This window comes from Lactuca serriola, chromosome 1 (genome assembly GCF_051521515.1).
Source record: "Lactuca serriola cultivar US96UC23 chromosome 1, Lser_US96UC23_V15, whole genome shotgun sequence".
NCBI classification, from domain to species: Eukaryota; Viridiplantae; Streptophyta; class Magnoliopsida; order Asterales; family Asteraceae; genus Lactuca; species Lactuca serriola.
In genome coordinates, this window is record NC_136408.1 from 136,485,033 (window position 1) to 136,508,317 (window position 23,285).

The 23,285-nt window shown below is 33.6% G+C and overlaps 1 protein-coding gene across 1 annotated transcript; it reads left to right on the plus strand.

The window, feature by feature from the left end:
• Positions 1-8,804: 8,804 nt before the first annotated feature.
• LOC145061855 (uncharacterized) lies at positions 8,805-19,936 on the plus strand. The gene is made up of 8 exons (XM_079009437.1): positions 8,805-9,287; positions 9,389-9,529; positions 9,646-10,035; positions 10,154-10,229; positions 10,526-10,657; positions 11,718-11,838; positions 11,884-12,582; positions 19,549-19,936. Exons 1-8 carry the CDS (start codon positions 8,805-8,807, stop codon positions 19,934-19,936), a joined length of 2,430 nt encoding a protein of 809 aa, XP_078865563.1.
• The last annotated feature ends 3,349 nt before the right edge of the window (positions 19,937-23,285 follow it).

Consider the following 23,285-nt stretch of genomic DNA (forward strand, 5'->3'; position numbering starts at 1 on the left):
CCGTCAAGATAACTAACCAGTAAGATAGAGAAACGGGAAGTTAACAGCTCTTTCCTCTCAATGTCTATCCCGAAGGATTCCCGGGAGTTTCTTTCGAACGTCTAGTTTAGTCTCACATCTGACCCTCCGAGATCTTTGTAGAAATCGATTCTACAACCCTTAGATTTCGGATATCTTTAGAACTTGATAACATCTATCTAGATCACCACGTCTCAAATCCTTAGAAGCGTCTACCCAACGAAACCCTAGTGATTCCTTGAGGAATTCGAAGTCGTCTAGGGTTGGAACTTCCATTAGAAAACCGATTGATATCATAGATTGAGAGAGAGTCAATGTGCAAGACAAGGACACGTCTCGATAGTAAGAATTCGCTAGAACGCCCAGCAGAGACCAGATTCCGCTTGAGAAAGTGAAGATCCGAGGCGACAAATCCATTCGTACCTCATTCCAATTCATGACCTATATCTTATTCTTTGAATTTCGGGACGAATTTCCCTCTAACGGGGGGATAATGTAACAACCCGAAGTTGTTCATCGCTGAAAACCTATTCTACCCGTATAACTCGTCGAAGATCGAAATGTCCCGATATCGTCTCTGGGTTTAGTTAACTAAAGTTATATGTTTATTATCATCCAATGAGTGTCCAAACCCTTTAGGAACTCATGAAATTAGCCCAAAACATTTATTTCATAAGTTTTAGAAACGTCCCCGCCGGGTGACGGAAACTTAATCGGGTGCGACCTAAAGCCCCGTTTAAGGCCGGTATCGGGTAGAATTCCACTGTGTCCAAGTTTTGGGAACTATATAAACGTGTTAAACCTTTCATTTGAAGCTTTTTCCTTCTCTCTCTACTCTCTCTCTAACCTCTCTCCTAAATCCAAAGTTTAAGGGTTCAAAACTCAATTTTAAGGCCTCAAATCCCTAGGGTACCTTCCTAGCCTTAATCTATAGCATATTTGGCTTTCAAATTCGACATTTAATCATGAAATAGGACAACATATGTGAGTTTAAGGCCCAGGAGGCTGCCTAGGCCGTAAACACCAATTTGAAGGGTTTTTAGCCCTTAAATCCCTTCCTAAACTCAATTGGACCCTAGATATGGCTAAAGGACTTCATGATATGGACATAGAACATTTAAAACATGAATTTTGAAGGCTTTGAAGGAGTTTACGGTCAAGCCTCATGCTTGGGCCGTAAACTCATATAAATGGGGTTTTCTTGACCTTAAACCCTTCCAAATCACTATTATGGCTTAGATATGATTTATAGAATATTGGTTTTAGCATTTGGACACTTGAAACATGATTTTTGGGGGATTTAAGTGAGTTTACGGCCAAGGCATGTGCTTGGGCCGTAAACTCCACAAAACATGGCATAAATTCAATTCTAAGGTGTTAGAAAGCCATCCAACACCACCACAAGCCTTGGAATAAATCATAGGACCAACCAAAAATAGTTTAAGGACCTTAAAAACATTATTTGAAGGATTTCTAAGATTTTACGGCCAAGGCTTGTTCTTGGGCCGTAAACTCCTTGATTCATAGTGTTAGAATGCTAACTAAACACCCCTAAAGGCTTTAGATGAATTTTAGAAGCCCTTTCATGCAAGTTTTAGACCTTGAAACACCTTGTAGCACCCTATAGAAGAGTTTACGGCCATGAGGGGGGTCTCATGGGCCATAAACTCCATAAAACCCTCAAATGTCTTATACAAATTCATGTTAGGCCTTGGAATAATTCTATTAATCACATGTGATTTGTTTTGGAACCATTTAACACCATTTTCATGGAAAAATAGGAGTTTACGGCCATGAAGCCATGCTAGGCCGTAAACTCCCATAAGTGGGTCTATTTTATGTTTTAAAATCATTTCAAGTCCTTAAACCAAGTCTAGAAATTATCCCCTAAGTGTTTGAAGTCATTTAGCACCATAAACCACACCCACCATGAGTTTACGGCCGTAAACTCATGGGGAATGGGTGTTTTAGACCAAAAACTCTTATATTAGTTTACTCATGGGGAGTAAACTCAAGTCCCAAGTCCCTAGTGTCATTTCACGTCCTTAAACGCCACCCGGGTCCCTCCAAACACTTGTATCGGAGTGTTTTCGCGACTTGAAGCAAGTGTCCCTAACATATAAATAAACTAAGTCCTAATTAGATACAAATGTATATCTTTAAATTATACTTAGGAACCTCGCGCATTTACAAGCCCCGGACCAAAGTTTAGCATCCGAAATCGTCACGTTTCTCGTCTGGTGAGTTCATACCCCTACCCTTTTTCACTGTTTTTAACTGTTTTCAGGGGGGAATACAAGCAAAAGTACAAGTGTATCTTGTACTTAAACTAATTTACAACTTAATGATTTTAGTTTCTAAATGTCATGATTTCCAAAGATTATGATAACTGATGTTTCGAATTGCAGGTTAATTATAGATTTCTTTTGAAAAGTGTTTTGATCTATATTGTCTTTTGTAAAAGAAATCATACTAATTATAACAAATATAACTAATAGGATAAAACGAATGCGAATACGAACATAACTAAGTGTGAATACGAATAACGAATTCGAATACTAATAGGTATACGAATACGAATACTAATACGAATACGAATGTAATTTAGAACGAATACTAATTAGGAATACGAATACGAATACGTCTACGAATACGAATGTGTCTACGAATACGAATACGTCTACGAATACGAATACGACTACGAATACGAAATAACGCCTTTGGTTGACACTAAGACTTCGGATATACAGTTAATGTACTCCTTGAGTGTCACCAGAGTTTCGAATTTATTACGAAAATACACCTCTGGACCTCTACTGAGTTTCGAATATATCCCCCTCAGAATGTTGACAGAGCTTCGAAATTACAACTAAGTTAGTAGATTATAGTCATCCGATTGTAGAATAACCAAGGAAGTAGAACACATAACTAATACTACTCATATAGTAAAAAATACTGATTTTCGAAACCAGACTTAAAGGCAAAACACCGCACATAGGAAAATATGGGATTTTCCTGGGATAACATTAAAACCAGTAACGAACCTATATACCAAACGAATAACTAAAACTATAGGGAAAATATGTGATTTTCCTGGGTAACACAACAGCACATAAACGAATAAAGAAACAAACGAATAACTAAAACTATAAGGAAAATATGGGATTTTCCTGGAATGTCATAACCAATCGTTTTCGGAATTGTAACAAAGGATAACCAAACTGTTTTGAATAAGAAAATATGGGATTTTCTTCATCAACAACTTTTCTCGAACGTAAAGGAACTCGCTTTTTCAAAACTAAACCGCTTATGAACTCACCAGCTTTATGCTGATTTTCAAACTGCTTGTATTCTCAGGTCAACGTTAGACAGGTACATTGCAACCTTTTGGAGAAGACGGAGCGTCCCGAAGACTCGTCTTTACTTTTGTCTATATTACATATGTATAATACATGTACAACTTTACTTTCAATCAGAAGTAAACAATATTATGTAATGTAATGTTTTGTGATTACTGCTTTACTATGTGCATTGGATTTGATACTCAACGTGGAGTCAACCCCGGAAATGTTTCCGCCTTTGGTTTTCCGGGTGTGACACCGCAACTCTAGAAACTTCAAATTTGGCTTCGTTCTTCATTCAAATGCAATCCTGGAAAATATTCAAAAACCTGCAATCGCATATCTCCAAACCTACGATCGCATGTTTGTCCAAAAGCCCCAGAAAAGCAATGTACATCATTAAATCGGACCGATGTACATTTTTATGAAAACCTGCGATCGCATTTTTCAGTTTCTTTCTCCAGAAGTTTCCGTCTCGCATATAAATATGACCTTCATTATCATATTCGGTGGTTAGATGAATCCATACGGTTGAATACACTTCTGAAGACGATTTCTAATACCTTTCAACGTTTTCGAGATCTGAAACTGCGAATCATCTCATACATTTAGTTATCCAGATTTATTAGTAAATGTTTCTTTTATCTAGTTTAGTTTCATTTTTAGCCATGTCTAGCTAAACCTTAGTTTTCAGTTTTGCATAGACTAATATTTTTCATATGATTAGTTTTCAGATCTGGTTTTCTTTTTGTGTTTCTATCTAGATTTTTCCGTTTGAGCTTAATGAATGTTTGGTTTTAAATTCTTGTTAGTCTGATCACCTAGCGAGGGTTTTATCATTCTAGTTAATCAGTTAATAGAATCCGCAATTGTTCTTGTTAACCGGTAGAAGTAACTACTATCAGATTGGTTCCGTGTTTGGTTTGAACTCTGATATAAACTATAAAAATCATACATTTACGCTTCCGAGCTTGTGAGAAGTATTGGGTATTGCAGGAAATATTACACATAACATAAAGTTGTTTTTCTGATTTAATTAAGAGTTTGTTTAATTGAACAGTAAAAAGTTAGGGTTAATTCAAAGAGATTGTTATGGTTAACTAATTTAGGTAAAAGAGCTTATATTAGAGCTTGTTAGTTTTTCTTAGTACCACCTTAAATAGAACGTATCTCAAATAAGCAGATCTAAACTGATGGCAGCAGAGCTGGAATCGCTTTTACTATTGATTTTCATTTAGTTTATTTTCATTACAATTTTAGTTTTTAGTTTAATTTAAAACCCCCTTCTTAATAATTTATCTTTTGACTAGATTGTGCCTGATGCAAAAGGCATTGACTTTAAGGCTACATACCTGAGGATTCGACCTTGCTTTCATGTGCTACATATTTAGTGCAACCAACAGTGATAATTTTATTTGTTTAATATACACGCAGAAACATGTTAGTAGTCAGCATACTCTGCAATCAATTCAGTAAAAATATTCAAGATGATTCAGTAAAAGTGTTAGTTTTTATCAGGTGGAATGTAACGAAATGAGCCAACTATAACATACAAGGTGTTGGATTGACCGGGCTTTGGTTTGGTCAAAATCTTTGACAGTCCAAAATCTATTATCCTTACTTTGAACTTGGAGTCTAACAAAATATTGTTTGACTTCACATCTCTATGAATGATAGTTGGAGAACAGTCATGGTGTATATAATAGAGCTCTCTAGCATCTCTGATGGTGATCTGCAACCTCCTGGACCAATCCAAGATCGTAGGGTGTTGTGATTTTCTCTTATTCCCATGTAACAACTTATCAAGACCTTGATTATGCATATACTCATTAACAAAAATCTTAGAATCCTCAGTCGAAATACAACATAACAATTTGATTACGTTGGAGTGACAAACTGAGCCCAATATATGAATATGTGATAAAAACTCTTTCTCAAGGACAAAATGTTTGATTCTGTGATGTCTAATATATGAAGGGAAAGAGAAATCAAAGAAAGAAAGTAAAAACAAGAAACAAAAATGAAAGAAAGAAGAAAGAAGAAAAGGAGACCCATTTTCTTTTTCTTCTTATGGTAGAGTGAGAGAGAGAGAGAGAGGCCCTTTATATATTAAAAAATTATATATATATATATATATATATATATATATTTTTTTTTTAAATAACAAAACTTCATAAATGGTCTCTGTTTTTTGAAATGACAAAAATGCCCTTCTATTAACGGCCAAAAGATGACGACGTCAACTAAAAGGACCATTTGTTAAAAGTTTTGAAACCACAGGAACCATCTATGAGGTTTTTTAAACTTAGGGACTAAACTTCATATTTTGTGAAACTACAAGGATCATTTATGAAGTTTTATCATTTTTATATTATTTATGTTAGAGTCGGTTCCGTTAATATAGGATCAGTTTCCTAAAAAATCGAAAACAAACCACTAGGCATGTCAATGTATCTGTAAACAGTATTAAAATGTCTTTTAAAATTGAATGGCAATTCAACAATATATATATATATATATATATATATATATATATATATATATATATATATATAGAGAGAGAGAGAGAGAGAGAGAGAGAAGTAAGTTCAAATAAAAACAGTAAATAGTGTGAGAACGTAAAAACACTATGTTTATGTTATTATTCTATAATGAATGTTGTATATGTTCATTGTTGAAGTAATTTTAATATGAATATTAACGTTTGGTTATTCATATATTCATTAGAATGTTAGTATTCTATTATAAATTTATGCATATTCATTTTTGTTGTAAATTCTAATTTTAGTTTTAGCATGCGAAAATTCATTTAGTCATTGCTGAATAATGACATAAAGTTGTGGATACAAAATTCATTGTAGAATAATAACATAAAAGTAGTGTTTTTACGTTCTCACACTATATATATATATATATATATATATATATATATATATATATATATATATATATATATATATATATATATATATATATAAGGAATTGGGGTGTAGGCTTTTGGATTTTGGTAGCATTACTTTCCTGGAACTTGCGTTGTCCTAATAGACATATTAAGCCGAAAGGAGAAAAAAAGAAAAAGAAGCAACACCTAAAGCGGCAAAGGAAAATCACCACATCCTCATTGACTCTCTTGTCCTCTCCCATTCGTCGTGGTTGATTCTTCGTTTCCCTGCTGACTTAATGCCGTTCAGTTTGTGGTTTTCAGTCATCATCTTTCTCAACGTCGTCGCTGCTGATTCTTCCTCTATCATCGTTGCTTCACATCTCCTTGTCTTCATGTAGGCAAGTAATTATGATAGTTTCACATGTGCTTAGACAATTTCGTCTTATTAATTATAAATCACATCATAATCACCTGTTAATTTCATTAACATGTGATTGACTTTTTTCCATCATAATCATTTGGTTATTCCATTAACACAATCATCTTCCGTAAACTCCAAACTAATGAACATAATTTCTAGCATGTTGTGAAATTCTTCAATACTCTAAATTTTCTTCCTCAATTCCTTTATATTTTCTAATTCATAAATCGAATTTTAGTTTTGATTCTTTTTTAATGATGTTATCTGCTCCTAAGCTAGACACTCATTATGAACAATTTTTAGTATTTTACTGCCATAGTGAAGTTTTTGCTTACAATTAAAGTCAACACTTAATGATATCTATACGCTTGTGTACATAGACTATAGAGTTCATTTACCTTTGAAGTTTCATCTAGTGTTGAGTTGAAATTGAACCCTTAATGGGCAAAGTGGATGGATTGTTTTCTTGTTTACAAAATTATATCATTTGGAACAAGCCCATCATTGTTAGTTGAAACACTTTTGATAAGAGGTATGCTAATCATACTAGATCCTGCGATATAGGAATTTTAAATATGAGTAGATTGTTGTTGCTAATTTTGGAGATACATAAACAACTATGCCAAGAAACTCTTACTTTTTTGTTTAAATCTTTCAATTGGTTGTTTAAAAACTCCTATATGTTTTGCAATTTCCTTCATCGGAAGTAATATTGGATCTTGTAGTTATTTCTAGAATGGTATTTTGGCGTTAATTTGATTGAGGATCATTTTACTGAAATTCAAATGTATTTTACTTAGACAACTAAGGATGTTTATGTAGGTTAATCAAATGAAAACATAGGCGTTGTAGCTTAGATGCATAAATTGTTTTATTATTTTCTTGCACCTAAACATAGCTGGAAAAATAGGTTAACTGTTGAATTGTAAAGATTTAATGTTACAAACTTATAATTCATTGTATCCATTTGAGTATCCTTTTAATAGTTTATGTGTGTGTGTATGTATATGCTTTTCTTTGTTATGATTTTGTGTAGGACTGTATATTTTGTACAGTTTGTATAAATATTGGATTGAAGGAATTATATGGCGAAGTTGTTAAACACGCGGGTTTTACCCAATCCATTTTGTTGATCAGTGACCCGGTTGACTAGTCAGGAGTATAAATATGATGTTGTGTGAGAGGACTATTCATACACACATTGATATCATCTTCTTTCTTTTGTCATTAGGGTTTCCAGTTCATAGTTTTTTACCTTCTATTCTAAATCTGTCATTCATGAGGTGTGTAGATTAGGTGAGTGATTTGTAGTGAGGCTCTATGTAGAGAGAGAGTGTTTTATGTAGTGAGGTTTTGATCTGTAAGTATACTTGAAAACCTTATGGTTCTTAATAAATAAGAAATGTTGATGTTGTATATTCATGTGTGTGTCTTTCTTTTGATGATATCACAACCAGTTACGGTGGTTTATGGTCTGTTCTTTGTCTAGATCATGTTAGGGTTTAACGTCTAGATCGAGTTACAGTTTCAGGTTATTGTAACTAGATCGAGTTAGGGTTTTAGGTCTTTTGTCTGGATCTGATTCTGGTTCGTTCTTTTCCTCTCCTGGGTTTTTTGGATCTATTTTCAGATCTAGGGTTTGTTTTTTGATATGTTTAGATCTTGAGGTTGGATTTCGTCAACCTAGTTGTTCTCTTGTAACATCTTAAGCGTAAACGATTGTGGTAGTTGTAAACGATTAGGGTTATTTTTTTTAATCCTAATGGCCAACGCTATCACGATGATCAACGTTAAGCTTGTGAAAACAAGGTTCTAAAATCTGGTTGATTCTAGCATTTGAATGCCTGTTTCGATTTTCAGCGGTGGTTTTGTTTTCAGAATTCATCGGAACTAGATTGCTGCTTCCTGAGCTTATTATTTGTGGATCTTTGTAACTTTCACACACCTCTCTATGTTTTGTATTGTTCTTGATAGATCAGTTATCTTTTGATCATATATTTCTCACGTATGTAAACTAGCTTTCTCTGGAGTTTTACGTGCTATGATTCTTGTCTAGTTTATAGAAACAATTGTAAAATTTTGTGGTTTGGTGTTGGATTCCTGATTTATCTGATTTCTTCATTAGTTTTTTGTTTTAATCATGTCTGATACACCACCTGAATCATCTAGTAAAAATAATGTTGTTGATTTTCATGATCCACTATATTTGCATCCTTCGGATCATTGTGTGACAACTGTTATAAGTTTCAAACTTCTTGGTACTGAGAATTTTAGGGTTTGGAAAAGTTCCATGACCAGGGCTCTTAAAGCCAGAAATGAAGAAGGGTTTATTGAAGGAACTGTACTAAAAGATAGTAAGGATCTTGTTAAATCTCTAAAATGGGACAGAGTTAATGCTATTATATGTTCTTGGATTCTTAACTCTCTTTCTAAATCCATTTACATTGGACATGCTTGTTCGGAGTATGCTTTGGATGTTTGGAATGAGCTTTATGAAACCTATTATCTGGCTAATGGTTTAGTTCATCAACACATTAATAATCTCACTCATGGTAGTTCGTCTGTATCCGATTATTTAAAGAAGTTGGATGGTCTATGGAAAGAATTCGATGGCTTATTAAGTGTCTTGATTGCACTTGGTAAACTGCTACTCATACTAAAAATCACTCTAAACTCAAGAAATTTATACAATTTCTTAGTGGTCTTGATGACTCTTATAACCAGGATAAGAGTCATATTCTTATAATGGAACCATTGCGTGATGTTAAAATTGCTTTTTCCATTGTATCCAGAGAAGAGTCTAATCAGAAACATGGGAATATTTCAGTTTCGTCTAATAAAAGTCAAAATTCTTCTGCTTTGCTGGTAAAATTACTGATAATAAAAAATTTAAAGGTAAAACTCATAATCTAGTTTGTACAAATTGTGGAATTAAAGGTCATACCATTGAAAAATGTTATAAGCTTATTGGGTATCCTAAGGATTTTAAACCCAAATCTAAGTTTGATAAGTCATCTACTTCTATTGTATCTGGTACTGCTTCTCATGTTGGTGAAAGTATTAATGCTTCAGTTGTTTCCTCTGACAAGTCTGATCATTGGTTGTTAACAAATGGTCAATACACAAAGTTAATGTCACTTCTTCATGAGAAAGAGTTATCAGAAGGTGTACTTGCTAATGCTAATATGGCATGTATGACTTGTAATAATGTTTTCTTTAATAAAAGAAAATCGATTATTGATTCAGGAGCTAGTCAACATATGAGTGCAGATGCGGTTAATGTCTCCAAACTTAATCTAAGAGTTGATTATCCTAATGGTTCAACTGCTAAAATAGATAAGATTGGAAATATTAATCTTTCCGATTCTATTGTTTTATATGATGTTTTTTTTTATTCCTGATTTTCATGTCAATCTATTGTCCGTTCACAAGATTTGTAAAGAAAACAAGTGCAAATTTGTTTTTGATGAAAATAATTTTGTTATTCAGGATTCACTGTCAATGGAGACTGTGAAGACTGGTAAAGAATTCGGAGGTCTTTACTATTTTGAAAATCCATTGTTAGGTAGGTCAAATTCAGTAATTAATAGTCATAAATCTTTTGTATCAAAATTAACATGGCATAATAGAATGAGACATCCAACAGATAAAGCTTTAAATGTTTTAAAACCATTTTTGAATTTTAATAGTGAGTCAGTTATGTCATGTGATGTTTGCCATAAGGCTAAACAAACTAGGGAACCTTTTCCTTTGAGTGAGCATAAGTCCTTTATTCTAGGGGAACTTGTTCATTTAGATGTTTGGGGTCCATATAGATTTTCTGCTATTGGTGGTTTTAGATTTTTTTTCTCACTATTGTAGATGATTTCACTGATGTAACATGGGTTTTCTTAATAAAATCTAAAGATGAAGTGTTTGATTGCTTTAATGAATTTGTTATGTTATTGAAAAATCAATTTAGTGGTAACCTAAAGGTTATTAGTGTTGGATCAGGTGTCTAAGACTATAACTATAACTGGTATGTACTTGAGCTGAGAGTAGTATGGTCCATTTCTAATTGCATATCACCAGGACAATTTGATAGGATGGATATTTGAGTAAGATTTTTTTATGATTTACTAATAGATTATAAGTATAATATATTGATGGAGAAATCATATTATTTAATTAGTATTGATTAATAATTAATTTGGAATTAATTTAGTGATCAAAAGAGACTAATTAAATTAACTGGGACTGATTAAGTAAATCAGTGATACATGTATAGTTTTGGCTAATGATCCATATTGATTAGTAAGGGACTAAGTTCATGTAAGACTCCATGAAGAGTTAGTCCAAAGGGATTATCATATGGATTATTGGATTAAGGCCCAAGGAAGTGGATTAGGGTTTAACTCTTAGAATTCTACACTATATATGTAACCCACTAACACAAAAATCATTCACACTAGCATTCTATGAGCCCTAGCCGATTTTTGGTGTGCTTAACCTCTCTCTCAAGTCCTCCATTTGTTCATGGTGTGTTGTGAACCGTTTGAGGCATTGCACTTGGGGTGCTAAGTTCTTAAAGGACAAATTCAACAAGCTACAACAAAAGGTAATCTTCTAACCTACTTTTATGATTTATATGCCAAATTGTATGCTAGTTGTAGGTTTCATGCCTTGGAAATTTTATTGCATGTATAACTAGAGAAAACTTAGATCCAAAGCATTTAGGGTTGTATGTGCACCATAGGAGTGTTATAGTACATAAAACCCAACAATTAGATATGATAATGGATCAAAATTTGTTAATCAAAAAATGAACAGTTTTCTTGAAACTCATGGAGTTATTCATCAGACTTCCTGTGTACACACTGCACAACAAAATGGAGTGGTAGAACAAAAGCATATACATTTATTGAATGTTTCTAGATCTTTATTGTTTCAAGCTGGTTTTCCTAAAAAGTTTCAGGGAGATTCTATTTTTACAGGTGTTTTTTTATAAATAGAACTCTATCTTCTGTTTTAAATGGTAAAACTCCTTTTTAATTAATCTATAATCGTGTTCCAGTGTATGATAAAATTTGTGTGTTTGGATGTTTGGCTTTTTCTACAAAATTAAACAATACTGAGAAATTTTCTGAACGTTCTGAGAAACGTGTTCTTATTGGTTATTCTAATGTTAAAAATGGGTACAAGTTATTTAGTCTTGATAATGGTTCTTGTTTCTTTTCCAGGGATGTGAAATTTTATGAGTCTGTCTTTCCTTTTAAGTTGGCTTCTAAATCAAATGAAGTTTCTCAATTTCTCGAGACAACAATTTTAAATAATAAGGATCCTTGGGATCCCTTTTCTAATGATGAAGTTGTGTTTTCTGAGAATTTTGATGATCATCAAAATAGTGGAGTGTCAAGTTATAATAATCAGGATGGTGATGCAGTTGTTAATCAACCATCTAGTGCTAATGATATTGGTGTTGATGTTAGTCTTAGTTTAGATGCAACTATATCTAATCAAGAATGTACTCTTGGTTGTCAAACTTCTGGTTCGCAAATTGAGTATGTTGCATCCGATCCCACTAGTAGTTCTGAGGAAAATATTAATAATAATAATTGTACTTCTAATTCTCAGTCACTAGGGATTAGAAAATCTAATCGTGAGTCTAGGTTTCCTAAAAAAATTAATGATTTTATTATAGAAGGAAAGTATAAATATGGGATTGGAAGATCTCTTAATTATTCTTTTCTTAGTCTTGATAACGAATGCTTTTCAACCAATTTAAATAGGTCTGTTGAACCACAATCTTATTATCAAGCATCCTTGGATCCTAACTGGGTAAATGCTATGAATGAAGAAATTGAAGCTTTGTATAGAAATAATACTTGGGAAATCTATGATTTAGCTACTGATAGAAAAGCAATTGGTTGTAAATGGATGTATAAAATAAATTATAGATCTAATGGTGAAATAGTGAGATTTAAGTCAATGCTTGCAGCTAAGTGATATAACCAAAGAGAAGGAATAGATTTTGAAGTAACTTTTTCACCTGTTGTAAAAATGGTTTCTATAAGGATTGTTATTTCTCTTGCAGCTAAGTGATATAACCAAAGAGAAGGAATAGATTAAGATGTTTATATGTCATTACCCCTTGGTTATAATGATAAAAATAATAACAAGGTTTGTAAGTTCCTAAAGTCTTTATATGGGCTGAAAGTGGAATGAAAAGTTATGTGTTTTTTTACATGAGTTTGGATTTGTTCAAAGTATGAATGATTTTTCACTATTTGTTAAAACTTTCAATGGTAATATTATTATATTACTTGTATATGTTGATGACATTATTTTGAGTAGAAATTGTGATGAAGAAATTAACAAAAGTTAAAAGTTTTTTGAAAACAAAGTTGTTGATCAAAGATTTGGGAAAATTAAAGTTTTTTTAGGTATTGAAGTTATAGACATAAAGAATGGTGTCAAAGGAAATATGGTATGAAATTTTTACATGAATTTTGAAGATATTGTTTGATGTTGGATTGAAATATCTAACTCACATTTCTATTTTTTGTGACAATGAGTCAGCTATAAAACTTGTTCATAATCCAGTGTTTCATGATAAAACAAAACATTTTGATGTGGACACTAAAATTTATAAGAGATATAGTGTCTAAAGGTGTTGTTAAAATTCATAAAGTAAGATGAGGTTTTAATCTGGCATATATTTTTACTAAACCTTTGGCAGTTGTTCAACATGCGTGGATTTGTAAATGTTTAAGGCTTGTTGATCGTTTTCAGAATAAGTGTTGAACTAGTTTTGAATTATAAATTTGCAGAGGGGTGATGAATTATAAAGATTTAATGTTACAAACTTATAATTCATTGTATCCTTTTGAGTATCTATTTAATAGTTTAGTATATTATATATATATATATATATATATATATATATATATATATATATATATATATATATTTGTTTGTTATGGTTTTGTGTAGGAGGGTATATTGTGTATAGTTTGTATAAATATTGGACTGAAATAATGATACTCATGAAGTTCTTAATTACACGGGTTATATCCGATCTGTTTTGTTGATCAGTGACCCGGTTGACTAGTCAAGAGTATAAATATAATGTTGTGTGAGAGAATTATTCATACACACTGATATAGTCTTATTTCTCTCGTCATTAGGGTTTCCATTTCATAGTTTTTTTTACCTTTTGTTCTTAATATGTCATTCATGAGGTGTGTAGATTAGGTGAGTGACTTGTAGTGATGTTTTATGTAGAGAGAATAGTGTTTTATGTGGTGAGGTTTTGATTTGTAAGTATACTTGAAAACCTTTTGGTTTTTAATAAATAAGAACCGTTGATGTTGTATATTCATGTGTTTGTGTTACTTTTTATTAACCAATTTAGTTAAGTGAGTAACTCTTAGTCCCCAAAATGCTTGCGTATCAACCAGATCTGTTTGATGGTGCGGAATCCCAATCAAACGGATGATGCCATATCACAATTAGAAGAGAAGGAGAAGAAGAAGATGATGAATCTTGTATTATTTGATGATTAGAATGTAGATCCAAATACAAGATTCACACACAACACACACTCTTTTCTCTCTCTCTCTAGAACACCTTTAATTTCACACACTTAAGCTCCTTGGCCATACACTTACATGCACCCCTCACCCTATATATATGAGACACCAGCCATACACCCGTGTACGGCCGTACACATGTGTGCGGCCGTAGACTTGAGTACGGCCGTAGACAGCCACAAAATTACATATTACATTATAGAAAAATATATTTTTCTAGAAAAAGAAAGTATAAACCATATTTTTGACTCAATAATATCCCTCTTGGTTTATAGCTTTCTTTTCTAAATGACCCAAGAAGCTCCCCGTAAAAAGTAGTTGGTTTTTCTTGTTAATCTTCAATGGGAGCTTTGGCTTCAGCTTTAATCTTTGATTTCTTCACAGCTTCAAGATGAACATATGAATCTTCAATAAATGACTTCATCCTGAGCGGTTGGGCATTTCTTCAAGATTTGACTCCAAACGCACATTCGGTGAGGAGGCTCGATGTACTGATTCTTGAAAGATAGCGCTTTCAGCTTAAGAATCTTCAGAGAGAACAACAGAGAGAAATATTCTTCCCGATCACTTCAGCAGGTTGAAGATAGCAGCAGACTGATTGAGGAGACTTCAATGCATTCCGTCACATAATCTTCAAGAACAGCTTCACCTTGCTTATGGGGTTGAAGGATTGAATGTTTAAAGAATAATCTTCATTTTTTGCTCCTTCGAATGAAAATTCTTCGATGCTCATGGATGAAGCCATGGCTCAGAAAATCTTCAATACAGTCTCTATTAGTCTTATCTATACCTGAAATCACTTTTCAAGAAAAAACAAAACTAAAAGAAAACTCAGCACACAATATTTTTGGATTTTTTATATTTTCTGAAATGAAACAAAAATAACACTATTTTTGGATTTTTAATTTTCTAATTTTTGTTTGATTTTAAATTTTTCTAATTTTTGTTTGATTTTTGAATTTTTCTGATTTTTGTTTGATTTTTGAATTTTCTTATTCTCCCCCTAAATTTGTGCATAGAGGAAAACTATGAACAAATTTAACAGAAACAAAAATATTTGGGATCAAAGTTGTGAGACAGTCTGAACTTGTTTATCAGTACCTTCACCTTCACGAATAGATCTGGTCAATTGTCGGTATTGTGGTCCATTTAAACACGAAGAATATTGGCAACCTTTTCTAAATAAAGCATTTAGCTGATGATGACCACAGGTATTGTTGTCAACATAAATTAAGCAAAGAGATTTACAGGCAACCTCTTAAGTGGTTCAATTTTAGTTGCACTAGAACGTGTTCTCCACTTCCCGATATACCCTTTTTATCAAGAACTTCCTAAGAACTCCTTAATTTAGGTGAGTAAACAATTATTAAGAAGGAAGTCAGATTTGGAGATAGATGCATATGTTGTGTCCCAGGTCGGATCTCTTTCAATCACGCAGAGGGGACAACATATGGCTAACTAGAATAGACGGATTGAGCGGTAGAATGTTGCATATGCTGTGTCCCAGGTTGGATCTTCCGATCACGCAAAGGGGACAGCATATGGCTTACAGATAGAATGAATTGGACAGATAAAGAAGATGCATTGAAATAGAGTTTCATATGTTGCAATCCAGGTCGGATATGTTCCAATCACGCAAAGGAAGCAACATCTGCCTTGCAGATAGAAAGCAAGAAAGTAATTTCTACAGACCTACTTTATCAGAACCCCCCGATCGCCCTATCAGAACCAGAATTAAGGACATAAGTCTGTACATCAAGGAAAATTTGACCATTCTAGATGCATATTAATTTAGTGTATCCTATAGGTTCCCGTGTTTATCTCACTACTCAATCTACCTGAGCATCGTATGGTTAGTCTAAACAATCCTAACTAAATCCACACTGTCAAATTTAGATTCAGTCCTTTACACATGTTTTAGACTGCCCATTATCACTTTCTTGATATCACTTCCCAATAATAACTACTAACGAAAAACTATAAAAAAAAAAAAGAAAAATTGTCTTTGAAACAAATCAGAGTAAGATAAACTCAGGATTATTGAGAAGAAAATGCAAACCGTAATTCACCGATTAAATTTTCATCTAGAAGGTCTGAGAACAGCATGCATAATCTCATAACAGATCCGAAAATTCTTCATGTCATTAAGCACTAACCCCATTTGTGATATCTTCCTTTCCTCTTTTCTCGCAAAAGGACACATACTCTCAAACAAAGGTCTGAATGTTGTACAGTTGAGAGATGTCTCCTATCATGTTCCTGGAACAGCCACTACCAACAAACCGAAGTCTGATGATATGCCTCCATAGCTACTCCGACACAGAGCAGGATCTGTTGGTCTTTGGATCCCAGTACATTTTTAAACTTGGTCGACCTTTGTCATCAATGCAAGATACATTCTCCCACGACATGTCCTATTTATCACAAACAGAAGATGTAGAAATATTAGAGTCATTAGTTGATTTGGGAGATTGAGCTTTTGGAATCCATTTGTAGTTGGGTTTAACCCATTTCTTTTTCGATCTGATTGGTGGCTCAGTACTTGCTTTTGAACTTGAAGTCAACCGATGCGATGACTTTGATTTTCGCTGCACAGAAGCATCTCTTGGATTAGACTTCCTGACTGACTTTCCCTGCTTGTTTTTGGGAGTTGGATTCTTGGCATTGTGGGTTTGATTATTGGCTTTCTGCGTATTCCAGTCACCATTGCACGATTGTGACCTCGAATGATTTCTTTTGTAGAGTCTCCCACTTTGCGCGTTTTGCCAGCGTTGTGCATAGTAGGGAACGTATGCTAGATTAGGACAATTTCTGGCAATGTGTCCAGGTGTTCCACAGTGAAAGCAAGTCTTTTTCTTCACTTTGAAGTTGTTTCTTCCTGTCCATGGTGGCGTGTCCTTGCCTTGTCTCTTATTGTTCCTACAAGCACAATTACAACAAGCACTCTGTTTCGCTTGTTTTGGTGCCCTGTACTTCTCAACAACAGGTTGATCAGAAGCAACTGAGTTCGAAGCAATAGATTTAGAGTTCAAGCAGACATTGGTTTGTTCAATAGTTTTCTCCTTGTTCTCATCTTCCGTTACTTTACCTGCACAAGGAGTAGAAGCATCAGAAACGTTCGCCTGAATAGCCTCAGTAAACCCAGACGGTTCAGTCTTAACTAAAGCTGGGATAGGGGTTTGGCCATACTGAGCAGGCATTTCTTCGTCATTCGTCTCAAGGGGTGGGTTATAGTTGTGATTAAAAGGAGGTGGCACACTGTGATACCCTCGACCCTTGGTTTGATTATGTTTAAAAAGTCAATTGTTTTTCTACTAAGGACTCGACTGTCTTACTTGATGCGGTATAATTTTTGAAACTAACATCTATTTTTCCACACTTAATTTTCAAAGTGTCAAGTTCTTCAGTTACAGCAACAATTTTGCTTTTAATGTGATCGTAATTTTCACATTTGTTGCTGTAATCTTCTTGAAGCTTTCGAAAATCCTTGATTTTGGCTTCTAATTGTTCTTTTAACGGTTTTTGACCTTTCCTAAGTTTACATCCTTCGTATTTTAGGTCCTCATTTTCCCTTTTTAGCAATAAATTTGTTCGCGAAGAAATTTAATCGTAGCTTCACAAGATGGAGTACATGAAACTTCATTGACCGGAATGGATGAGGAACTCATTATTTTTTAAAAATATCCCCTTTGACTAAAAACTCAAAAGTCAACCCTAAAAGTCAAATTTAAAAGGTCAAACTTAAAAGTCAAACCGAAAAGCTAAATTTGAAAAATCTTAAAGTCAAACGAGAAACTCAAAATTTAAAGTTAAAGGTCAAACTTTAAAGTCAAAGTTAATTTTTGAAGTGAAAAATCAAAAATAAAAGTAAAAAAATAAAAAATAAACTTTTTTGGAAGAAAATGGAATTTAAAAATAAAAGAAATTGATTTTTGGGGTTAAAAGAGTCAAATTTTGAATGTTGGAACCGAGAAGGACTTGTTTTGAATAAAAATTTGAAGAAGTGAAACAAAGTGTCCGCTAGTCGAGTTGGTAAAGCGTTGTCCTGATCAACCAGAGGTCCAGGGTTCGATCCCCGACACCCTCAATTTCGCTTTACCTTTTTTAATATGAAGTTGCGATGCGAGGATGTCACATGCGAGGCTGGCCGCACACCGAGGACCGCACACTCCGCGACCGTACACCTTCGACTGGCCGCACACCTTCAACAGACTTGCGAAGAAAAACGACATTTTTCACTCTTTTTGCTCCAAAACTCGATCAAAAACTCGTTTTTATGAAAAATGCATAGAACAAACCCCAAGCTCTGTTACCACTTGTTAGTCCCCAAAATGCTTGCGTATCAATCAGATCCGTTTGATGGTGCAGAATCCCAATCAAACGGATGATGCCATATCACAACAAGAAGAGAAGGAGAAGAAGAAGATGATGAATCTTGTATTATTCGATGATTAGAATGTAGATCCAAATACACGATTCACACACAACACACACTCTTTTCTCTCTCTCTAGATCACCTTTGATTTCGCATACTTAAGCTCCTAGGCCACATACTCACATGCACTCCTCACCCTATATATATATATATATATATATATATATATATATATATATATATATATATATATATATATATATATGAGACACTAGTCGTACACCCATGTACGGCCGTACACAGGTGTGCGGTCGTACACATGAGTACGGCCATAAACAGCCACAAAATTACATATTAAATTATAGAAAAATATATTTTCCTAGAAAAGCAAAGTATAAACCATATTTTTGACCCAACAGTAACAACGTATAAAGTAGATATTGTGTTAATGTAATGGTTATTCTATACAATTACAATATTTTTTTGTTGGAAAGAATATTCTAGATAAAGACTTAGTTAGGTAAAGGATCCAAAAACCTGTCACATAGTTATTACTACCATGAGATTGTTGTTGCAGAGATTTAGCAGGCTCTCGTTGTATTTCAAACACTACAACAACCTGTTGCTTATTTTCCTGTGTTCCTTTGCAGTGTTTATTTGATGAGATTTAAGTTGCATATTTTAAATATATATAATTTGGATTTTATTTACAGGCACTATGTACCAAATCTTGACATTGAACAACAAGTGAAGAGTTTTAGAGCTTATTGAGTTACACAAAGGCTCATCAACCCATAACTCATAATAGTTATTCTCTCTGAACTCCTCTCAGAAAGATCTTCATCTTCTTCATCAACTCGTAGTCATATTCCATCAACTCGTAGTGGTCCTAAATATGATGTATCTTTAGCTTTTAGAGGTATTGATACTTGTAATAGTTACACCGGTCACCTTCATAAGGCCCTTATTGAAGCCAATATCAGTACCTTCTTGGATGATGAAGTGATTGAAACAGGGGAAGATTTGAAACTGGAACTGGAGACTACAATTAAGGCATCTCGGGCTTCTATTATACTTTTGTCTAAGAATTACGATTCTTCAACATGGTGTCTCGATGAATTGGTGCTTATCCTTGAGCAGCATATGACACCCAATAATATTGTCATCGCCGTTTTTATCATGTGGAGCCCACCCATGTCAAGAAGCGGAAAAGTAGCTTTGGAAATGCAATGGCTAAGCATAAACATACAGTGGAGGAAAAGACAAATGCAAATAAAAGAAGTCAATGGGCTCAAAAGATGGACCGATGGAATAAAGCGCTTATAAAAATTGCTAATTTAAAACGAAATAATGTTTACGGAAGGTAGCAACTTTATATTTTCATAAACCTTTGATTTTTTTAGTAAACACATGAATGTCAATTCTGTCGTCTGCCTATGCTTTTCAATATCATCAAATAGGCATATATTTCATGTATTAGGATGAAGAAAATGAATAAAAGTGAATCCATGTATCCTGCTATGTGATCTCATTAACTAATATAGATAGATAGATTAACCATTATGATAAATCTGACATGCTTCTGTGCATTTAGTATTTTTTTATAAGATAGTTCTTTAAGATAACCTATTTTTAATTATTTTAATATGGTTTTTTTAAACCAAATTTTGAATAGTTCGTTATGCATCTACTATCAATTATTTTAATATGTTCTTACTTATAAGTAATAGTGGATAACCTAAAACTGGCATATTTTTTTAGACACATGCAAAACCACATTGATAGATAAGTTTGATGTTCTTGTAGAAACATAGTGAAGTTAGTTGGCCTATTAGTGAAATTTTAATATTTTGGTAGACTTTTCTTTATCATACTTCAATATTTACGACGTTACATGTTAGATGCTTATCCTATATGGTTTTGATCTGAAGAAGTTAATTAAAAATATAGCTATGATATACTTTTAGTTTGGATCTTTGGATAAACTAAATCTCAAAATCTATTTTGTTAGTTTTGTGGGTTGTGTTTTGTAAGTCTTATTAAATAAAGTTTCAGGCTAGAAACAAAATTAATTGAAGAAATTGTGAATGACATCCACCATAGGTTACGTGTACCCTTAAGGAGTGTTCGACAACAACTTATTGGGATGAACTATGATGTTGACTTCGTGATTTCATGGTTGGAAGATGGATCCTCACATATGGCAGACACACTTTCTATTACGGGTATAGGCGGAATTAGGAAGACATCTTTAGCCATGTATGCCTATGGGTTACATTGTCATGAGTTCAACACAAGTAGTTGTATTGAAAATATCAATAGGAGATGTGATGGAAAGTTTAATGGGCTGCTTGATATATAAAACCAACTGTGTGATGACATTTCAAAGAAAAAAAGCTCAATCTAGGTTCATAATGCTTCAACATACACCCCAAAGATAGAGAATGCATTAGCCAATAAAAGGGACTTTCTCGTTCTTGATGATATCAGTACTATTGACAGGTTGGATGCATTACTTGGAAACAAAGGCTTTCATCCCGAAAGCAAATTCATAATAACAAAAAAGCAAAGATGGTTGACAGAGAGTTGTGCACTATTCAAAATAAATATTAAACCCAATCATGTAGAACGCTTCCACAAAGGATTATGTAAGACTGAATCATCCCAACATTTGTGTTCCCATGCATTCATGTGCAACCATCCCAAGGCAGTTTATGAAGAGGTGTTAGATAAGTTTATGAAGTATTGTCAAGAACATCTATTGGCTCTCAAAGTTTTGGGAAATTCGCGACATAATCGAGATGTAGCTTACTGGGAAGGATACGTAGAAGGGCTAAAGAAAGAAACAAGTTCCGATACAAATAATGTCTTGAGAATGAGCTTTGATTCTTTGCCATCCAACATTGATAAGGACTTGTTTAAGCATATTTCTTATTTTGTTTGGAATAGATAGAGATGTTACTGAAACAGTATTAGAGGCATGCGATATAAACATAAGATTCAGAATCACAAATCTCATTGACATATGCCTACTTAGTATTGGATGCAATAATGAATTGAAGATGCATCAATTAATTCAACAGATGGGAAGATTTGAAATGTGTCAAGAATCACTTGACAAGCCATGGAAGCGCAGTCGATTATGGTGTCATGAGGAGTCGTTTAAAGTATCGAAGAAAGAAAAGGTAAGGGCCTTTGTAACCATGTATAGTCGTCAATAGTGTGCACATTTAAAGTATTTTGTATTGTCTAATTTTTGTTGGGTTTTGGCTTTTCTTAACGTAAGGGAAATATTCTAGGCCTTGCTTTGGACTTGCGAATGGTTGAGAATGAGATGCCGGGTGCATCGTTTGAGCTGAAAATAGATGCGTTGAGTAACATGGATAAGCTGATGCTGCTACAACTTAATTATATGCACATGAATGGTTCTTTTGAAAATTTTCCAAAAGAATTAAGATGCTTATGCATGCATGGATACCTTTTAAATTCTACACCTTTGAATTTACCAATGGAGAATCTGGTTGCTCTTGACATGTCATATAGCAATATTGAATCATTTGTCATTTGTGGTAGTAATCCACGACATGAAACAGATAAATGGTAACTTATCTTCATTTATTATTATTCCATGTTGATTTGGTGAAATTCACTAGTACTCTAACTTATCCCCATTTCAACAGTTAAGTGGATCATGCTTAAAACACAAAATGGTACCTAGATCATTAAAGATTCGTAATTTAAGTTTCTATAAACACCTTCGTAGTCCAAGTGGTTTTGACCAACTCCCTGCACTTGAGAGATTAATAGTTAGAAATTGCATTTGTTTGGTTGAGGTTTGCAATTCAATTGAGAAATGTATTAAACTTGTCTTCATTGATCTGAGCTACTGCAACAAGCTTGAAAATCTTCAAAAAATCATATGCATGTTGTGGAATGTTAAAATAATGTTTCTAGATGGTTTTAATCTTGGGGAATCACGAATCAAGATTAGGGATATGGATTCACCAGAAATGCTCAAGGCTAACAAAATTGACATAAATACAGGAACCTCTTCTCCAACTTTGTAGGTGATATACCAAGTCATTTGAAGTTCTCTGCATTTTCTTTATCTAAGTCATTAGTAACTTTGTCACATGCAAATAATAATTTTTCTACTGAATCCTTTCCGATGGACTTCGGTTGCCTGTCCATGCTAAAGGATTTATATTTTGATGACAATTTTATCGATTCCATACCCATTTGTTTGACAACCCTTCTTAGGCTTGAGATGATTAGTATTGAAGACTGTAAAAATTTGAAGTCAATCGAGCATCTTCCTCACACACTCACAAAGTTTTTGGTATTTTCTTTTGATGGTCTCTATATAGAAAAATATGTAATAAATCGAAAAATAACCTTATGCCGAATATCACACAACAATAGAGATTACGAATGTTGGTCATATGAAATACAAGGCGTGGTCAAAATCCAAGCAATGGTGGGTGTCGACGAAAAGGTATTACGTAGATTGGGTTGGACTAATATAGACTTCCTAGATGACAAATGTGAGGGGACTAATATAGACTTCCTTAATTAAAAACATGTGGGGACTAATTTTCCGGGATCTTGAATCCAGGTTCTATGGAGTTAAATGTCTATCTTTAAGTGAATACGTTTAATACAATTATTATGGTGA

Excerpts from the sequence above, each read along its gene's own strand:
- LOC145061855 (XM_079009437.1), top strand. The coding sequence starts at position 8,805 with ATGTCTGATACACCACCTGAATCATCTAGTAAAAATAATGTTGTTGAT. Across the intron at positions 9,530-9,645 it reads AAAATTCTTCTGCTTTGCTG|GATTTTAAACCCAAATCTAA; the intron begins GTAAAATTACTG and ends GGGTATCCTAAG. Across the intron at positions 11,839-11,883 it reads TATTCTAATGTTAAAAATGG|GGATGTGAAATTTTATGAGT; the intron begins GTACAAGTTATT and ends TTTCTTTTCCAG.